Here is a 20,095-nt window from a genome sequence, read left to right as displayed (position 1 = left end):
AATACTGAACACCGTCGTTCTTCTTGACGCCCACCCGATCCAGCCTATCTCTTCTTGCTCCACTCGTGCCTACACACTGACCCCTCGGATTAGAGCACCGAGGCTCGAAACGTTGTCCTAGGAACTCAAGGGCACGATCCTAGCCATGCAAGCGTAGGTCTTCGTAGCCCATTTCCGGTTGGTCAAAAGGTGTTTCGCCACGGACTAGTACACTGATGCCAATGCGTAGGTGCGATCAATGTCACGAGAGAAAGGTGCGATGCGACAAAACTGTCCCATGTCGACGATGCAGCCTAAGTGGATCGGAATGCCGTTACACAAACCGGACGAAAGCCCGCACCTATAGCCAGGTCCATGTAGACACTCTTGAGCGCAGGATCAAGCGCTTAGAAGCCCAGAACAGAAGTCTGGTGCAGCACAATAGGACTGACCCAGTATCTTGCACAGGCCAGAATACTCCCATCGTTGTTCAGGATAATCTTCCTACAAACGAGAGTAGCAGTACGCAACACCGTCTGTCAGCCGACGTCGCCGGAGAAGTATCATACCTGTCGATTAATGCGTCCGGAGAAAGGAACTACCTGGGATCCTCAAGCGGAGTTCTTTTAGCGAACTTCATCAGAGCCAATGTGAACATCGAAACTTCGACGCGGTCGATAACGCCAGTTGGTGATGACGAAGCTACAGACTCAACGGCTTTGGCTGCAGAGCTTGCTCGCGAGCTACCATCTGAACAGATAGCAAGACGACTTGTATTGTCCTATCTCAACCATGACCACTTACGCTACCCCGTAGTTCTCCCTGCCACCCTCTTGTCGATACTTTCGGAAACATACAGCACAAACGGGGCTCTCTACACGCGGACCACAAGCGAAGCTTTCATCTTCGATATAGTGCTTGCTATCGCCACGGCTAGTATCTGTCGGTCTGACTGGCAAGGGCTGCCAAGTGCGCATAGTCATTACACGCGGGCGATGAAGCGGGGATCGACGATCTTGGAGAAGGGGGGACTTGCTGCTCTCCAGGCAATCATCCTGTTGATTCAATATCGCATGAGCAGTTCCATGCAAGACACCTCAGCCAGTATGTTGCCATATCTCCGTCGAATAGAGGAGTCATTTCGCTGCAAGCATGATCTAAAGACTATACAGGCATGTGGCATTTGGTGGGAGTAGGGAGCAGAATTGCTCTCGAGCTCGGCCTTCACTGTGAAACTGCATATCCGTACAAACGCTCCGATGACTCTATAGGAAACATAGAACCGAGTGCCGACCATGTCCAGCAAGAAGTCTCCCGGCTTTGCTTCTGGAGCATCGTAGCAATGGACAGGTGCGTTTGAAACTCCAATGCAAAAATACGCAGGAAGGAATACTAGCTGATTACGCAGCAGAATAGTCAGCAACATATTAGGTAGGCCTCTCGCCATTCGCGACGACGACATAGACACAGTGCTTCCGTCTGATCTATGCGACAAGATCCTGCTTTCTGGTGTCGAGACACCTATGGCCGAACATCTGGTCGCATGCCGCCGCGTTTCGATCTTCGTTCAGATCATCAAGTATCGCCTACTGTGCGGTGACATTATCGAGACTCTGCACAATCAAGGTCGAAAGAATCTTCCAGACGATGAACTCCGCCACCGCAGAGATCAATTTGCAGCCGACCTCAAGACTTGGCGGTTGAACGTTGAAAGAGTCGTTCCTCCAAGCTCTGTGATTGACATGACGCCTTCGTCTTGCTTTACATCACCTACTTGGTTCGAGATGATATATCATAACGCTGTGCTAATGCTTCATCGGCCATCCCCTAAACTGGACACATCAAGAGACCCAGTTGCTGTACAAGCAATCTTTACCTCCTCTCAGGCTTCCATATCCTCATATGCAAGTCTCCATCGTATGGGGATCTTGAACCACAGCTGGCTTACACTACAAGCTTTATTCATGGCGGGATTGTCATATGTGTACGCTGTAACGATGCACTGCCAGGCCAATCGTAGACAACTAGGCGGGCTGCTGAACAAAAATCCGAGCACCATGGAAGTGATCAGTGACACACGTACGTGCTCAAATATCCTCGTAGCGGTTTCGGAGAGATGGAAGTCGTTGCAACGCTGCGTCGACATCTTTAATAGATTGAGCGATGCTATTCTGATCGACGTTATCAAATTCAGCACAACCCCCATCAACGCTACTCATTTGCCGACCAACGATTCGGGAAATCGTGACGAACAGTACAGGGAGAGGTCCGAGTTGGCGGCAGAAACAAACTCAAACGATTTGGTTCAGCACCCTCAATGGAACCACGCATCATATCTCCAGTCTATGGGGACTGATCGAGTGGTATCTAGCCTATCGCCATTGGCTATCGAGAATGAGTTCAGAGGTTCAGCGTTCGATCTGCAACAAATGTATGATCAGCAGCAAGTCGATATGTCTGTGTATCGATTCTCTCAGGCTTGGTTCGACAGCTTCGACTTCTATGGTGGTATTGGGCCGCAGCTCAATGACATCACGATGGGTACAAATCTTTGATGTTGGCCTATTTTCACTGTTGCGGAGGCTGTATTCAAGTTCATGTACTGCCCATTCTATATGCAACCCCGTTGGAGAAAGCTCGTTGGAACGTCTACAACCTTGCTGCGCAAGTATTCCCCGATACCTTTGCCAAGCCCGTCAATGCGCGAGCTACTGGCAATGCCACCATCCAAGAAGTCGAGTACTCGGCTATACCGGTTAGTCAGTGAAGCAACTTCTAGCATGCAAACCGGGGTACTTACAAGTGGACTGCGAGAATGTTTGGAAACTCGCACCTTTCGACTCTACACCCGTCCTTCCAGTCATCCTCGAACAAAGCACACAGCCGCTCCACCGTCAGAAAGCTCTGTAGCCAAGGGTACTCATCAGCATGCCTAACAAAGAAACCAACATTTGAATTGTTGCCTTTGTCGCCGGATCTTGCATGCACAACGGCCCCTAATGGGGCTTTTGATGTGAGGCCGAATGACCGAAGATCTATGGGTGTTTTGGTTTCGTATGACGGTCGCAGCTGTGGGTATTCGGCAGATCTGGGTGAAAACGGGGCGTATATCATCGGTTCGTCGTCCAGTCGCACTCTGTGGTTGATCTGACTGATTGGTATTGTTGTGGGGAATATTTCCATAAAAGGCTTGGGATCCATTGAGCGAAAGTCCAAGTTCATGTGATAGCCTACAAGTGATTAGGTTACTAATCTCGAGAGACGCGCGTCTTCTGCATTTTTGACTTACCAGGATAGCTTTGCATACGAAGGGAGTAAATGGGTATTCGAAATTTGCTCGCCGCAATATCTTCTTTCCTCTTTGCTTGCGCGAACACTCGCAACATGGCTGTACCCGCTGCCTGCGATCTCGGATCAAGCGCTTGCCCACCGTAAAGCTCCATGGACAGTTTGCTGAACTGATTACCCTGAAAGATGCTTGTCAGCTGTCGCTTCATCATCTCCGCCTTTTCCGAAATATCAAGGCCATTGAGATAATAAATAGTTTCAGCTTGATACCCTCCGGGAGCTGCAACCATGACCTTGGTGGTGAGTGGTGGCGGAAACCCCTTCACTCCGCTGACGAGAACTTCCCGCCATGGCTCGCCTGTGGCCGTAATATTTACGGTGCGTATATCGGCCACTACGTCGGGATTGAGATACATCTCACCCTGGAGCTCGTACAACAGCTGCGCGGTGACGTTTGCAGCAGTAACTTTGCCACCAAGATCTTCCTGTTTTGTTATGTAGCTGGATCCATTGGGCATGATCTCAGCAATGGGAAAGCCGACGTCGACCAATCCTGGAAGAAGGTCTTTGAAGCCAGAAAAGTTTGCGCCGCAAACGTAAGGTCCGCATTCGATCAGATCTACAATGGAGGTTAGTACCAGGAGAAAGCACAGAACATGGCCGCTATCGACTCACGCCCCGCAATAAGTGCCCCAGCTAGCTCATCGAAGGAGTCCTGTTTCCAGTTATACCACCACGCTGCTGCACCAATCTGTATCAGCCGAGTCAGCGATCTCCCACAAGAGACAAAATGATCATAGCCAAACATACCACTGGAGACGCATCCGTAACTCGCCCACACAAGACAATATCAGCCCCCTTCTTCAATGCCTCCACGATCCCCCAAGCCCCGATGTACGCCACCGCACTCGCTGGATCCTCGAATCCCTTTGCCCATTCCACAAAGCGCTGGTCACTATGATCCAAATGCCGAAACCTACTTCCCTCCTCGCCTGGTGTTCTCCGCAACATCTCTGTGACCTCCGCTGTGACATCGTCGCCCAGTACCGCTGCGATTTTCAAATGTCTATACCCCTTTTGCACACAAAGCTCTCGCACTTTGTCCCGGAGCGCCTCCGTGTTCAATGCGCCCGCATTTGTAACAACCTTGATCTTCTTGTCGACGATGATATCGATGCTTTCTTCGAGCTGGGGCAGGAAACCAACTTCGTAGCCTTGAGATGGATCACTGGCTTTGGCTATAGCATTCCAAGCGATGTTCATCTCGGATAGCCAGTCTCCGGTGATGAAGTCGACATCGCCTGTTTGTGCCATGCGGAGCATGGCGTGGGGAGCATCACCGGTCGCGCCAGAAACGTTGCCTATGCGAATGCCGCGTTGCGGCGCTGGTCTTGTGCGCATGGTAAATATAGTATGAGAAGTATAGGCTGGAAGTACTATTGTCGTGTCGTTCGTGAATCTTGCTGTTGAACGTTGCTTCAGACGGAATACAATCTTGCCAATGTTTTGGCTAGAGACCTTTTTGCATGAAGGCGATCTTGAGTTAATCTAGCTAATAAACGTCTTGATGTACCTGCCCAGCCGATTACGCCCTTATGCCTATTGCAGCGACTAAACGACAGCTTCGAGAATGCCGATAACCGGCTGCAATCAGTTAGCTGGTATGATTCGCACCCCAACAACTACGCTTCGGACGGGTTGCCATCTCTCGGAGGACGTGCTAGCTGCGGAACAGTTACATGGATGTTTTTCGGCGTAGGTATGCCGAGTGTCATTATTACCTTACACGCAGTCTTGCTCGGGGCGGCGTCGCCGAGGCGTAGTGGCCCACCATTGCGAGTCAGTGCGGGGGAGCAAGCCTACCCGTATTAGGATCTTAGCTCCTCAAGCTTCTCTTTAGTGTCTGATATCCTGTGTGAGGACACCATTATCCGGGGAAACCCCATGGGGAGAGAGACTAGTATTATGATGCGCAGGGTAAATGGTCCAAGTCCGATATAAACCATTGCGCCGTCGACAGGGCTATTCATCCTGACCTTCTGTTCTCCTCTCCTCATTGCGAAACCTCCCGTGAACAGCATTATGTCGGTACCGCAACCCGAGCCAGTGCAGGGTGTGGGATCTCCCTTGCCAGCTCATACCGTGGACCCTATCGATGAGAAGTACCAGAGCCAGCATACTGAGTATGAGGAGAAGGTTCAACCCAAAGTTGACTACTCTGGAGCCGCAGCTAAGACGAGCCCTGAAGAGAAGAAGCTTGTCAGAAAATTAGACATCTGGATCATGGTGAGTTAGCCATCTGCATGCCTTTCAAAAATCGACTAACAATCTACTTCAGCCCATGCTCTGGCTCATGTACTGGCTCAACTACCTGGGTAAGAATTTGATACCATGAAGCTGTCATCAGGAGACCTCAGGCTGAATGGATACCTAGATCGCAACGCCATCACTCTCGCTCGTCTGAATGGCTTCCAAAAGGACCTTGGACTCACTAGTTCACAATACAGCACTGCTATCTCTATCCTTTTTGTTGGATACATCCTCGGACAGGTAAGTTGTGACTATACGAGAACCATGTGAATGATCCACTAACTTCGTACCTCTACATCCACAGATCCCCAGTAATATGATCATCACTCGGGTCAAACCTTCGTGGTACATGGGTATCTGCATGATGGGCTGGGCAGTCGTAAGCGGGCTCACTGCCGTCGTGCATAATTACACGGGCATTGTACTTGTGCGTTTCTTCTTGGGTGTAGTCGAGGCGCCGTACTACCCAGGAGCGCTCTACCTCCTGAGCATCTTTTACACGAGGAAGGAGATTGCGACACGTATCAGCATCCTCTATTCTGGCAACATACTCGCGTCGTCCTTTGCCGGACTCATTGCCCTTGGCGTCTTCAAACTCGATAATGTCCATGGTATCAGTATGACCCCTTACACCTGTTGGCTACGGACTAGGTCTCTATATTAATTATCTATTAACGTACATTTATATGACGGGAAACATGGTGTGTTAAATATAGATACCTAGTATACATTTCATGTCATCTTTTTGTCTCGCTCCACGCTAATCGAAGGCTTCGATTACCCCTCCTCCTCCTCCGCTCTATCATTGCCAGTTTCTCCTTTTAGCATGGCTTTGAAAGCCACTCCAGACACGCCATGTTGAAGAGATAAATGCCGTTTGAAAAGCTGTTTATCATAAGTTTTGGTTTCACTGGGTGTGCCCCGACAGTGAGGACAAGAAAATTTCGGTTTGTGCACCGAGGTTTTGTGGTAGCTGAGCTTGTATTGTGTGTCGTATAGCACTGTCTGATCGCACTCATTCACATGAGGACATGGCTTTGGGATAAACCTGTGTATCGTGCGGACGTGCTCTTTCATAATTTTCTCGGTGGCATACATCTTGCCGCAGTTCTCGGAGCATGGTATGTCGGCTACCGTGCGGGAGTATGGTTTACCCGTACACCCTCCGGCGTGTAACACCATGAACACTCGTTTTGTGGTGCTGTACCCACATTGCTTGCTGCAATAATACTGGTATGTGACAGGGGAATCTTTACTCCCACCAGTACTGGATACCACGTCATCCAGTTGGATGTTCACCCTGGAGTAATAATCAATGAATTCGAAACATGAAGAAGTGAGTGGTTGTGGGGTGGAAATATTCGAGGCACTTGGTTTGAAGGGGTCTTCCACATGACCATGGGCACCTGTGTGGTCGGTTGCTGCGTTGACAGGCTCTAGGTCGAACATATCTTGGTCGAACATGTCAATGTCGAGCGACGTACCGGAGTTGATGCTTTCGACAAAGCTTTGCAACAAATGATTAATCTTCTCTTCGCTCCCATCTTTACCGCCTGAGGCGTCTGACTCTGCTGCTCGTTTGCGCTTCCCACTGGGTACCGGTGCTGCACTGGTTATGCGTTCGTCATTTTTTACCCAAGGGAGAACCCTTCTCTTTCTTGACTCTAGTGTTGGCGCAGTCAGTCGGGGATCAATAGGTATCTCATCTTGGTCATCTTTGTTAGGATCGACGACATCGATTTGGAAAGGATCATTCTCCTTTTGCCATTCTTCGCGGTGCGCTTTCTTCATATGGCGGCGAGCTTTCTTTCTCTGAATCTTATCTTTGGTGTACTGATTCTTGCTTTGGAGATATAGGTCAACCTCCGTGGTACTGAACTCGGGCTCTTTGTAGATTCGAGGTGCTTGACTATGGGCGGCTGTCATGTTTGATCGACTCCAATCCGTCTGCAGTCGTTCCTCCAGAAGGCTAGATCGTGCACCGCCTATGTAATTTGACGTTGTTCCTCGGAAGGCGGCGTTGTGCGTATGACCCATAATGTTTCGTGCACGCTGCTCGCTTCCTGTATCTTCAGTAGATGGCAAATTGTGCATCTCGAAGGCTGTACCCCTACGCATATCATGCGTTCCTGGTACGGCGAGTACACCTACTAATGCTGCGGCTTGTTGAAGCACGCGCCGAAGTTGTGACTCTGGGGCAGCCACATCGAGTTTAAGAGCATGACCGGCATTGGCCGCCTTCAGTACTGGTAGACTGCCATCCTTCCACATTATGGTCTTGTTTCTACGTTGACGAGTGGAGTTGAGCAGAGCTTCGATGGATGTTTCATCAACGTTGCCTGTGCGTAAAGCCATGACAATCAACAGCTTGATGGCATCGCAACTATTGAATTCGTTGGAAAGAAGCTTCAGTTTAACCGTGTGTTGAACGTTGGCACTGTCTCTGTGGATGGTAAGCAAGAGACCTATCAGTGGCATTGAGAGACTTACTTGTGGCCTTTTGTATATCGTAAAGCAGCCACGCATTCGAAGACCTCGTTTCCCGCCTCATCTTCCACAAGCGTTACTGTGAAGTCGCTGTACTTTGCGAATTGGTGGCCTTTCCAACCATTAGTCTTTGCGACGTCGCCCGATCTACCCCCTGTAGCGAGCATCAGACTCAAACCGAGAGCGCCTTGTAGGACATAGTCCCAAGTCCTACATCCATGGTCGGCGGCGTTCTGAATGTATGCGGTTGTGATGAGGAACACAAGTCGACTGGACATCCAGCGGGATTCTCTCCAGCGGTCTTTTGTGATGACGTTCTTGTTCAAGAGATCGGTGAATACTGCTTTGATCTGGGCTGCCTCCCCGCTCTTGATTCTAAAATCAGGATGAGTGAACTGGATTGACTTGATCACCCAGGCAATACCGTCCGTCAGTGTAGTCCATGAGACCATACCCGATGGCGATCGCGCCGAGATGTAGTCTGGGAAGGCGTAAATGAATCTGATAATGTGCTCAGCTTTAGGCATCGTGCCGGGCCTGGAGCCTTGTTAGAAAATCGAGGATATCGAATCTTGACGTGCAAGAGATCTTACCCAACGTGGAGTGTTGTACTCAAGAAGCCGCGGAATCGATTACCCCATATTGCCTGTGCCATCTGTGTTTTTGGGGAACCGTAGTATTTGGGACGCTGTTTGTAGGCGATCTTGGTAGACTTCCGGTCCTCCGTTGCATACTGGAGCGCTCTAGCCAGACTGCTGGCTCCTAGTCCTGCGAACGCATCTATGAGAATGATGCATTAGCCTCCAAGTACCTAGCCAGCCATGAGAGCAAGAATCGAGCGCCTTGAATTAGGGATGCACTCACCAGGGACTTCCTCTACCTCAATGTCCGAAGACCTGAACTCGTCGGCTGGATCAGCCATATTTGGTGGCCTCCGCTGCCGCGACGCGTCGATAAAAGCTTGGTCAGAGCGAAGAAAAGAGAGATGCGAGGAAGAGAGGCGGCTTGTTGGCGAGTGCGGGGTGAGGTGAGTGTTTGCGTTGACGTGGGAAAGAGCGGATGGTACGGCAAACGTGACACACCGCCGCTTCCCAGAGCGCGATTGGGCACAAAGACAACAATAATGCGGAAACTCGAACTCTAGTTAAACTCTTTATATTCATTCAAATCATCATTTCTGTCCGCTCCGCTCAGTTGTGTCTGTAAGTGACATGGTTCACACATAGAGACAAGATCGCTGGAGGGCTATCGAACGAACTGAATCGAGGACGCTGTTTGTCTACTCTACCAACGTTTCCTCATCTTAGCTCGTCAAGTATGGCGCTTGATAGAGCATCTCTGGAATTTGGGGCGGCACATTGTGTGGACGGACAAGAGGTCGCATGAGAACCGTATTGACAGTCTTTTTCTTTGACTGTATCTGGATGATCACATCATCGATGGAGAGATCGCGCCCCTGTAGCCTGATGATGATGACCTTGTGTTGTTGTCCTTGGCGGAGTAGACGAGAGTAGAGCTGGAGTTCCGCGTTCCTGTTCCACCACACTTCAGTCTGGATGAGTATCGATGCTTCGGGGATATTGATACCCTCGCCACCAGCTTTTCCTGAAAGATACAGAGGCTGCGAGCAGCTTGTGCTGCTGTCCCTGAATGTCTCCAGGTTCTTCTGTCTTACTGCATCTGCTATGACGCCGTTGTATTCGAAGCCGTCGATTCCATGCACTTGGCGGAGGCCAGACTTGATCATGTCCAAAAACCTTAGGTATTGGGACGAGATGACGATCTTTCGGTCCGGGTGGTCTCTGCGTAACTGTTCATATAGGTCTAGCACGCGTGTTAAGCGTGCGGATTTGAACACGACTTCAGGATCAGATGCGATGTGGTTGAGCCAGCGCTTTCTCGAGTCTCGCTCCAACTCCGAGTTGTCGCCGGTGAGTGTCGCGTGGAGAGCGTCCATGTCGCTCTGACTCAATATAGGCATGGTCGTTGCTTTGCCCTGGTCTTGGTCTTCGTCATCACTTTGGTTCGATGACGATGAATCTGAGTCGTCACTGCTGCTGGGGACATACCCGTCTTCACTTTCTTCGTCGCTTTCCAGTTCACAATCTTCAAGGACGAAGCCCGAGGCATTCTTCCTAGTTTGGAATCGTGTATCCAGGAGCAGAGCATGGATGGAAGCTTGTTGCGATCTGATCGCGTGTATCAGCACCTTCAAGGAATCTTCCTTCTTCCCCGAATCATGTCCCTCGATTCCTTTAACCTTGCCGCTCTTTTTGCCCTTCTTTCTCATTTTCTCTTTCAACTTCTTGACATGCCTGTCTTTTTCATACTGCTGGGCTTGCATGTATTTCAAAAAGTGATCTTCGCTCGAAGCTTCGTCGTCTGAGTTTAGCTTAAACGTAGATTTGTAGTGATTGATTCCAGGGAGCTTGAGGACGTCGGCTGGCCTTGCAACAGTAAATCTCATAAGATATCGCTGCAACAACTTGATTCTCGGGAGCACCGGCTCAGGTTCTAGCTTGTTGTCATAGTCCCAACTTCCAAACACTCTGTTGAAAGATGAAATATCGGTGAGAGGTTGGTTCTTCGCAAAGGACACTGGGCCACCCCACCCATTCCACCTATTATGTGGAAATGTCCCCGAGAGCATTATTGTGGCTTTGGCTGGTATAGCTCTGACCGACATATATCGCTTCGATTTCGTGTTATTGATACGATGAGCCTCATCCAGAATCAAGCGTTTTATCGGGTAACCCTGGAGATCCCAGAAGTCTGTATGGAAGAGCGACGTCGAGCGACGTGCTGGATCCTCGGCATGAGCGGCTTGCATTCGGCGATGTGTCGCTTCTACAAACTCGTATGATACTATTATTACGTCCGGACGTCTGGCGTAGAGCTCATGAGCCGACATGTTGCGGTTCACCACTCGGATCACTCGTAGTGCCTCTTGCTGCCTCACATAAGCTGATAATCGACATGCTCGATTTCGATGATCCTTACTTGTTCGAATGCCCCCACGCACTCTTCTTGCCATTGCTGACCAACTGTCTTGGGCGCGATGACAATACAGAAGCCTGGCTTTGGTTGTGCCAACTTGATCATCATTACTGCCATCAGTGTCTTCCCCAATCCCATTTCGTCGCCACAGAAGAAGATCTTAAAGTCAGGTTGCTCGCAAAGCCAATGGCCTTGAGCGGCTCCTTTCTTTTGCCATGGATGCGGTGTTGGGCGGAGGCCGGGTATCTCGACCGGCTCGATGGCGTCTAGGGCTTCCTGTCATATCTGTCAACCGAGAGAACAGTCCATGGTCTGTCGAACAACTTACGATCGCCTCAACCCATTCTTGTCCGAGGTAGACGCTGATGTGGACTCTGTCGTTATCTCCCAATTCTAACCAGTTCTGGTCGACTACTTCATCCAGACCATCCGGATCCTCGTCCGACAGGCTCTCTTGCTCCTCGTCACTAGTTTCGTGGTCCTTGTTTTCGGGTACATACTCATTCGGTCTGCCTTTCATAAAGAGCCCCGGCTTTATGTACTCTAGAAAGTGAGCTGGTGGGCTGAGCGGGTCAGCGGCTTCAAACGACAGTGCGTTTAGTCTCGCAATCGCTGCCGTAGTCGCATCGTCCAGCTCAACGTCCTTTGCGCGTTTCTTACGGTTCATGGCGGCGATGATTCCGTATATCTGAAGGAGCTGCAGGTGGTATCGTGTTGTTGGTTGTAAGAGTGAGCATGTATGTGTCGAAGTTCTGGAATGGTAGTGGGGGATCGCGACGCGTCTTGCCCCACTTTTACCTTTACCTTTACCTACCCTATCCACCATCCGCTCCGCGTCTTTGCGCCTCAAACGACTCTTCTTCTACCTTATCAACGATCATCGTAACTGCTCAGTTTAAGGACATCCTCATGCCGAGATCCAAGAACAAACCAAGTACCTTCGCATCAAGTACAGGCTACCACCTCGGCAGTGGCGCGGTAGTGAACGCCATCGTAGACATGCCAACAGTAAGAGATGTGCTCCACTGCAGGAAATCGAGGTCCTCGCTTACAGACCTAGTCCAATCCTAGAAAGTCCTACAAACCGGTCACGAACGTCGATGATCCTGACTCCGACGAAGAAGACGACGGCGCAGATAAGGCAGATGTCGACGACACCGAGATCACAGACCTGCTAGACATGGGAGATAGAGTCATAGAGCAGGAAGAGGACGATGAGGAGGAAGATGAGGAGGACGACAAGGAGGACGACAAGGAGGACAACAAGGAGGACAATGAGGAGGAAGATGAGCAGGACGACGCCGGCGTCCCTGGCACAGTGCGAACTGTCAAGGACGAAGAGAAACGTGCGAGTCGACGACAAGCGAAAGAAGTCGGGCCATATGACACGCCAAAACCAGGCGATAGTGAGCGTCGCAATCCAGACGGCACCATAGAAATCGTGAAGGGGGGTGGCATCAAAGATGAGGGCCAAATACTTGTGGGCGCTAAGAAGGACCCCAACTTCAACAACATCCTTGCGAAAACCAAGACAAGCCAGATCGCGATCATCAAGCGCGCCGTATGTGTTTGTACTAGAAATCAAGGACCTTGATTCTCTGCTAACAATAACACAGGAACAAAGCACTCGCGGAAAGCCAAAAGTGCATAACTTCAGTGACAAAGGGAACAAGACGTACAAGTCGTCGGAGTTGGCCAATGACCATGCTGTGGAGTGCCTGATAGGGCCCTACACTACCAAGGCGTGCACGACGCTGGTGACTGAGAAGTCCACCGACCTCGATAATGACGATGTCGAACAGACTTTGCGCGATGATTACCATCCGGATTGTATGTGTCCTGTTTGTATCGCCCGCAGAAAAAATGACAATATGGCAAAGGCCAGGGCAGAGATCAAGAGGAGGGAGGACCTGAAGAGAAAGAACACTGCCGACGAGGCCAAAGCGAAAAGGGACAGGAACACAGAGAGGTCTTTGCGCAAAACACCCAAGAAGTTGAGGTCAGGCAAGATAGCTGACGAGGGCTGCATGCTCAAGGATGACTGGATCGATGGCTAGAAAAAGTGCTTACTTTGGTAGCCCTCTTATTGAGTTTTAGCCCCCTTCATCACATACTCTACCCTTAGGAAACGTAGTCTCATACCACTTTCCAGCTAAAGTTCGATCTGCCTACCAAAATCAAGCGGGTCGATTCATGCCTGCGGCGCTCGAACAGAGTCAGGCAGTAGCTGGAGAGGCAGATAACGGGCTTGAGGTTTAGCTTTCTGCATCGAGTGGGTATTCTTCCATCGGATAGTTTTCCTTAGTCAATACAATGTTTCGTTCGTCGTCTGAGTCGTCTGCATCATATTCTCCCGGCTCCGCCTCTTCCCCAATCTCTTCGAACTCTGGCTCAACTGTATCGTAGGTGATGTGGTCAGGGTCGCATAAGGCTGCACGTTGCTCCGACAACCTTTGCTCGTAAGACTTTTCGCCTAAGTTGATAATGCGTTAGCAGAAATCAAAGTCTGCAGACCCGAAGGCCATCTTACACTGTTTCACGTGTTCATCAGGCAACCATAGCGTGCCATCGTCCATGGGAATTGACCTCTTCATGCGCTCTTGTAATATTGTCGCCAGTCTATCTAGTCGCTCCGCCATGTCTGCAGGATGTTCGTCGATGACGGTTTGCATCCGGCGGACAAGCTCCTTGGTCTCATCGTCGAGGTGGATCCTGGAACCAACGAGGGCTACTGGGTACATGGTCGCCCGTGTCGAGAGCTCATGCACGACTTCAACCAAGTGTGCGATGACCTGATTGACGAATGGAACACCTTTCTCAGCGTAGTGTGTCTTGGTCGTGTGGACGGCGGACTTCAATCTGTTGAGTAGATCGGAATCGACCAGGTCGATTGCGGTAATGCCGGCTGACATCGCTGTTGACTGCTTGTTCTTCGTACTGGATTTGGGGCCGTGTCTGTTGCAGTGCCTGTCTGACATTCCTGCGCTCCTCATAGACGGATATCAGAGCACAGACCACCCACCCGCTATTGTCTACGCTGCCTTTACCTTTGTACACCAACAAGCTTGCAACTCGACTTTCTCCCCGCTACCGTCACCACTACCTCTACCTTTCCACCTCAACAAGCCTCAACTTGAACTTCATCCATCCATCCGCCTGGCATGCCAACGACGCGCGCGACGGCGATGGAGCCAAACACAACTTCCACCACCACGGCCCGGCCATCCCGGGCCACCCGAGGTAAAGGCAAACCGACTGAGATTGAGCAGATGGAAGACGTCGCTTTTACGGTCCGCGGCCTCGCACTTCAATTTGTATGGCCGGAACGGGAACGCAACAAGACCATCATTGCGCATGGCAACATATCTTCGACATCTTACAAGTCCATCTCAGGCAGTGTTAGACCCCGTGACAACTTTACCTTCTCTGAAGAAGAGCTCGCAGACCAAGTCGACGACGCACAAATCAAGGTGCTCGTTGTAGGACTTACGGTACCCGATGCAAAGTTCGATGATAAGAATCCCAACGACAAGAAGCACGGAGGCATCGTAGGCCATGCCCTACCGGTCGACCCCAAGCGCACGCTCAAACTAGCCAGCAGGCACACAGGACACAAGACGGTAGATGAATTCGAGGTCCTCGATGAGGTCGATCAGGTCGATAAGTCGGACATGGTGGATGATGCAGAGATCGACGGAGTCAACGCATTCCTCGTCGCAACCCCATGCACGGACAAGGCGCCCACCCAAACCAAAATGTACGTCCTCGGCCGACAAGAAAATGGGCTCTGCAGATTGTTCAACTGCCCGGGTGAAGAGGTGTTTTACTTTGCAGAGTTTAGAGACTCTCTAAAAAAGGCAGGAGACCGGCAAACCAGATGGAATCGGTTGGTGCGCGCGGTCGCGACGCGACAGGAAAAGACGGAACAATCGAAGCTGGCAATCTACGGCACTCCGCGCGATACGACGGCTGTCATGGTAGATCCTGTGGTGGCTTTCGTGAACGAAGTAGCCATGCTGACCAGCGCATTCTCAATGACAAAGGACCCGTGGATAATGACGAAGCTGAGCAGCGTCATAGACGAAGTGGTGCCGCAGATTGCCAACGCTGTGAGGGATCACCCGAACCTGAAGGCCTTTGTGACCACGGCCCCAAAGGGCAAAATCGACGACTTCGACTCGGACATGAGCGCACAAGAGGAAGAAGATGAAGATGACGATGATGATGCAGGCGCTGGAATTAGATGGGACGCCGAGGCCATGCTAGCCGAGGTTGCCCAACGATGGCCTGAGACTGCAAAGTCGCTGACTACACAATTACTAAGCCGCCTGCGCAAAGGTATCATCCAGGAGAAACCACACTTGGCTCCTGACGAAATAGAGCCGCTGCTCCGCGTCGCACCCACACTGGACAGCATGACAAACCTCTCAGACAAAGAGTTGGTGCATGCCGTGGTTGATTTGGTCAGACAGGCAAGATCAAATGTGCCTAGACAAGGCGGCTTTTCGAAGTCGTCGATTTCCAATGAAGCGGTGCGGGAGTTGATGATAGCAACTATTAATGCCTTGGTCAAGATCAGTGAGGCAAACATTGCGCAACAGCAATCACTGCAAGACAGGCTTGGAAACGATTCTGTACCCGTGTCACCCGCACACTTGTGGGATATGTTTGGCAACACGCCCGACACTGACGCTGCACGAAGGCTTTTTGATTCCTTTAACAAGTTCCTGGCGCACTGGCATGTTGGCACCGCCGACATTATCAATCCCATGCTCACAGAAGTGATACAGATACTCAAAGTTGCAATGGGTATCAAGGAGTCAGATCATCCACGGTCAAAGAAGACGACAAACAACGAGGCCAAGAAGAAGAAGAAGAGCGATGCTGAGATCAAGAAGAAGAGCGATGCTGAGATCAAGAAGAAGAGCAATGCTGAGATCAAGAAGAAGAGCGATGCCGAGGCCACTGAGGAAGCGGACAAAAACCTTATGGAGCTTTACAAAGAGTACCAAGCAGCCGGTGAGGCCATGGAGGAACCCGACCAAGGCATTATGGATATATACGACGCGTTCGAAGCAGAATGCCCAGTCGTTAATCGTGATGTAGACATGCTGGACATTGACGACCAAGACGACACTTTGAGCTGTACACCCAAGCAGACTCAGATCGTGCGGGATGATCTGAAACGAGGAGCTCGATTCGAAAACAGTGACCTCTCTTCTGAAGAGGGCACTGGCAAGGACAACATGACGGCAGCCGTACGTGAAGGCAAGAAGGCTGCTAAAGAGATAGCTGCTAAAGACAAGACTACCAAAAAAAGGCGCTGCAAAAGGCGCTGCAAACGATGTGATGATGACAAGGTCGACTATTGTTCTTTCGAAGATGGGACTGGCCATGCGCTGTGCGATTATTGCATCGAGAACGAGTTAATTTGCGAAGTGCCTCCGCCTGCGGAAGAGAAAGGAGGACCTCGACTCAGCCAATACGATGACCTCCCTCCCCCAGAGGGCACTGGCGGGGACGATGTGCTAACTCCCGAAGACAAGGCTGCAAAGGCTGCGAAGAAAAAGGCTGCGAAGGCTGCAAAGAAAAAAGCTGCGAAGGACGACGCAGACAAGGACGACGCCGACAAGGACAACGACGGCAATGACGACGCCGACAGGGACAAGACTAAGAAGAAGAAGAAGAAGAAGATGATGAAGCCCAAGAATGCTGAGAAGAAGAAGGCAAGAGACGCTGAGAAGGGCGCGGACAAGGCTGCGGACAAGAACGCAGAAAAGGACGTGGACAAGGACGCGGAGCAGATTAAGCCTAAGAAAAGGAAGGCTAAGAGGACTAAGGCGACTGAAGATGCAGAAGAGGAGCCGGCTGTAAGCGTCGGACAGGGTGACAAAGGTGGAAGGGGCGGAGGTGGAAGGGGTGGTGGAGGTGCATCGGGTGGCCGAGGTGGCCGAGCTACCAAAAAAGGACAGAATTAGCGAGGCGACGATCATGTAAGATGCAAAGTAGTCATGATAAAAGTTGACGTGGTATCTCTTGCCATGTACTCGAAATCGACCTGGTTGATTTGGGTTGCAGCTGCCTTGCTCTTGCTGTCCAAGGTTGTGTTGTTTACCATTGTCCAAAGAGGGCAAGGGTCGGTTGTGTCTAGTCTTGACCTTTATGGATGTTTGTAACACAGGGCGGCTGTCTAGTCTTGACCTTGATGGATGTTTGTAACGCAGGGCGGACAAGCCGCCCTGCGTTACAAACATCCATTTCGGTAAGACGATGGCGTTGGCTCTTTATAATACAAGGTGCCGCCACCTTTGTCATTGCCGTAGCAGCCTGCTTTATCCTCCCCGACGAGCCTCTAACCACATGGTGGCTTAACCCCGAAGAACGCCAACTTGCGCACGCTCGGGTCGCAAGAGATACTGTTGGCCACTCTGCCGATGTCTCCATGCTTGCCGGTCTCAAGGAAGCTATCCGCGACCCCAAAGTGTGGGTATTCGTCTACATGCAACACCTACACATGTAAGTTCCAATGACCCCGATAATCTACCGTCTCTGACATTTTTTGAGCGCTACCAACGGCTTCAAAAACTTCATGCCGACGATTGTCAATACGCTAGGCTTCTCGCAGGAAGTCACACTTGTATTGACATGCCCACCATATCTGATAGCAGGTGCATTCTCCGTCGCATGGGCGATATCATCCGGTCATTACAACGAGCGCACTTGGCACATTACTATCGCTAAAGGCGTGGCTATCTTTGGGTTCGTGCTCGGCTGTGCGACTATGAACGTGGGCGCAAGATATTTTGCCATGTGCGTCTTCACAATCGGTACATATGGCGTCAACAGTATAATTCTTGGGTGGGTATCTTCAACATGTGGGCAGACAAGGGAGAAGAAGTCTGCTGCTCTGGCTATTGCCAACGTCGCGGCTACCCTCAGCTTGATCTGGACTCCTGTAAGTTTTGCAAATCGGTCGCTTGTTCTGGATGAAGTGACTGACATGGAATAGTATATCTGGCCAGAGTCTTCGGAGCCGCGATTCGTATTTCCATTGTCCATGAGTGCCGGTATGGCGCTGATGTGTGCGGCTGGCGCGTGGCTCATGCGGTGGTGGCTGATCCGGGAGAATCGAAGGATCAAGAGTTCGAACTCCGAGACTACGATGTTCTACGCTTACTGATAGGGGAGACGGAGATGTAAGCCTACATACATATTCTGCATATTTGCTCCCATCGCTACGTATATGGCAGGTAGTCTATGTCTGGGAGGGGTTCCCGTAGATCTGTTGAAAACCTGAGCTGTGCAGCATTTAATTTCATTAAATTGACAGCATAATGCTGGAACCTGTTCGAAACGATAAAAATGATCATGGAATACTGGGAATAACTTCTCATAATCTATTAGCCGATTATCGTGTTATCATTCTGAAATCACGGACTGCGCATTTCTCGCTTTACGTCTCACAAAACAGATATCTCTCCATGACAAGCGAATCCTGTCCATGTCGATATGACGCCTAAACTCTTTACATAACAATCACAGTATCGTATTGGCTCATTTACGTGACAGCCAATCGTGCTCGTTCATCTGTCTTACCCTGCTTGTCTTATCGATGTTTCTAATATTCTAATCTTATGTTCCTATATTTTTAGTCTTCCTGTGCAGTTTTTCAATCGTATTGATTATGCCACTCTGCGCCTTAAGCAAGTCTGATCTTTGCTTTCCTAAACTCCATCACACTATCAGGGTCCTCCAAATAGCGACTTGGCGAAGTAACGATCGAAGGTCCGCAACCACAACGACACTGAGGTATAATCCTTCGAGCCTCAACCAGCTCTCGCACTCTCAATACATCACCTCCGTCGCTGTATGAGGGCATACCTAGTTGACTCCACGATACAATTCCCAACCGTGTATGTGTATGGCCCGGACCAGCTTGCATGATTATTGCATGTACGTCCTTGAGACAGTCTATCTGAACGGTGGAATTATCCTCCCTCCCAGATTCGCTGCCTAGAAGAAGAACCGGGAATAAACTTTCCAATGCCTGCTTCCGAAGAGAAGTCGCTGTATTGATATTGGCAACAATAGCTACTCTGTGGGTTGGTATGGGCGAAAGGACTTGGAAGCTTGAAGTGGCTCTACCAATGGAGTCATCCTGTACCAAACGTACATTAGTGATCCATCCATCAAGGTAGATGCATGGCTCAAAAATGGCAGTACTGTTACTAGACCCTAGTGCTCTCATAAACCTCTCATCCTTAACAGATTGCCCTTGGTACGTCTTGAAGCTTGCAGACGGTGAGTAGAGGGTTTCCGTGATGGCTTTTCGAGAGAACGAAGGAAGACACTTCCAGGCCGCCCAGGTCCACGAAGGGAACATAGATCTTCTTGTTAGAAGATACATGCTGGCTTCATCGCAAGAGGATATTGACTATGCTAACGAGGATAGAAATGAGCTGTAGAGTTCTTCAGATTCGCTTCGTCCTACAGAACTGTGATGGGTACGCGTTGTCGAGCGTTCGTCGCTGATTGGTAATCCCCAAAAATTGTAAACTGGATCCTCCAGCTCCTGGAATGCCTGGAATATTCCAAGAAATGCGTTCAATGCGTCCGAGTCGTTGGTCAAGTCTCTTCCAAGGTATTCTTGGATCCGTTGCTGCACCTCGTTGCCTGTCTTTCCAATGCCCTTACGAGGAAACACACGAAGGTTATGTATAGTGTCCCTGAATCTCTTGAAGTCCTTTGTATGAGCTTTCTCAAGGTCCAGTGGGGTAGATTCACAGCAGTGCATATTCCAACATTGAAAATAGGTTTGGGTTTCTGTGAAGACCAAACGTCGTTTCGATAAGAGATTCCCTGGTATGTCCATCCACGAGAAGACCATTTGCTGCTGTGAATCTCCCGTTCAATATCTGGAACACAATACAAGTAATAGCCGTGCGTTTGTACAAACACTTGCGGCTTCCGATCTCGAGTCGATACACCTGGAAGGCCAAATGTCGGATCAATCCCGCAACCAGCAACGATAGTA

General features: G+C 50.3%; 9 protein-coding genes across 9 annotated transcripts; 5 read left to right on the top strand and 4 right to left on the bottom strand.

Moving 5' to 3' along the window:
* Positions 1-1,321: 1,321 nt before the first annotated feature.
* AA0111_g9010 (hypothetical protein) lies at positions 1,322-2,534 on the top strand (the record flags this gene model as incomplete). Its single annotated transcript, XM_028655522.1, has 2 exons — positions 1,322-1,329; positions 1,391-2,534. 2 exons carry the CDS (start codon positions 1,322-1,324, stop codon positions 2,532-2,534), a joined length of 1,152 nt encoding a protein of 383 aa, XP_028503390.1.
* Positions 2,535-2,590: 56 nt separating this feature from the next.
* On the bottom strand, positions 2,591-4,668 carry AA0111_g9009 (hypothetical protein; the record flags this gene model as incomplete). Its single annotated transcript, XM_028655520.1, has 5 exons — positions 2,591-2,726; positions 2,780-3,209; positions 3,269-3,886; positions 3,943-4,018; positions 4,078-4,668. 5 exons carry the CDS (start codon positions 4,666-4,668, stop codon positions 2,591-2,593), a joined length of 1,851 nt encoding a protein of 616 aa, XP_028503476.1.
* Positions 4,669-5,349: 681 nt separating this feature from the next.
* On the top strand, positions 5,350-6,241 carry AA0111_g9008 (hypothetical protein; the record flags this gene model as incomplete). Its single annotated transcript, XM_028655519.1, has 4 exons — positions 5,350-5,553; positions 5,606-5,642; positions 5,702-5,817; positions 5,882-6,241. The coding sequence occupies 4 exons, from the start codon at positions 5,350-5,352 to the stop codon at positions 6,239-6,241; spliced, it is 717 nt and encodes a 238-aa protein (XP_028503477.1).
* Positions 6,242-6,354: 113 nt separating this feature from the next.
* Positions 6,355-8,986, bottom strand: AA0111_g9007 (hypothetical protein; the record flags this gene model as incomplete). Its single annotated transcript, XM_028655518.1, has 4 exons — positions 6,355-8,020; positions 8,068-8,601; positions 8,658-8,844; positions 8,929-8,986. 4 exons carry the CDS (start codon positions 8,984-8,986, stop codon positions 6,355-6,357), a joined length of 2,445 nt encoding a protein of 814 aa, XP_028503475.1.
* Positions 8,987-9,367: 381 nt separating this feature from the next.
* Positions 9,368-11,728, bottom strand: AA0111_g9006 (hypothetical protein; the record flags this gene model as incomplete). Its single annotated transcript, XM_028655517.1, has 3 exons — positions 9,368-11,014; positions 11,065-11,337; positions 11,390-11,728. 3 exons carry the CDS (start codon positions 11,726-11,728, stop codon positions 9,368-9,370), a joined length of 2,259 nt encoding a protein of 752 aa, XP_028503399.1.
* A 242-nt stretch (positions 11,729-11,970) lies between these two features.
* Positions 11,971-13,118, top strand: AA0111_g9005 (hypothetical protein; the record flags this gene model as incomplete). The annotated part of the gene is made up of 3 exons (XM_028655516.1): positions 11,971-12,069; positions 12,122-12,622; positions 12,678-13,118. 3 exons carry the CDS (start codon positions 11,971-11,973, stop codon positions 13,116-13,118), a joined length of 1,041 nt encoding a protein of 346 aa, XP_028503473.1.
* Positions 13,119-13,316: 198 nt separating this feature from the next.
* AA0111_g9004 (hypothetical protein) lies at positions 13,317-13,973 on the bottom strand (the record flags this gene model as incomplete). The annotated part of the gene is made up of 2 exons (XM_028655515.1): positions 13,317-13,534; positions 13,592-13,973. The coding sequence occupies 2 exons, from the start codon at positions 13,971-13,973 to the stop codon at positions 13,317-13,319; spliced, it is 600 nt and encodes a 199-aa protein (XP_028503474.1).
* A 273-nt stretch (positions 13,974-14,246) lies between these two features.
* Positions 14,247-17,039, top strand: AA0111_g9003 (hypothetical protein; the record flags this gene model as incomplete). Its single annotated transcript, XM_028655514.1, has 1 exon — positions 14,247-17,039. One exon carries the CDS (start codon positions 14,247-14,249, stop codon positions 17,037-17,039), a length of 2,793 nt encoding a protein of 930 aa, XP_028503471.1.
* Positions 17,040-17,503: 464 nt separating this feature from the next.
* AA0111_g9002 (hypothetical protein) lies at positions 17,504-18,241 on the top strand (the record flags this gene model as incomplete). Its single annotated transcript, XM_028655513.1, has 3 exons — positions 17,504-17,577; positions 17,626-18,016; positions 18,071-18,241. The coding sequence occupies 3 exons, from the start codon at positions 17,504-17,506 to the stop codon at positions 18,239-18,241; spliced, it is 636 nt and encodes a 211-aa protein (XP_028503472.1).
* Between the last annotated feature and the right edge of the window lie 1,854 nt (positions 18,242-20,095).

The sequence above is a fragment of the Alternaria arborescens genome (genome assembly GCF_004154835.1).
Source record: "Alternaria arborescens strain FERA 675 chromosome Unknown contig_24, whole genome shotgun sequence".
Lineage (NCBI taxonomy): Eukaryota > Fungi > Ascomycota > Dothideomycetes > Pleosporales > Pleosporaceae > Alternaria > Alternaria arborescens.
Note: the sequence above shows the minus strand (reverse complement) of the source record. Positions and strands in the feature narration are given on the sequence as shown.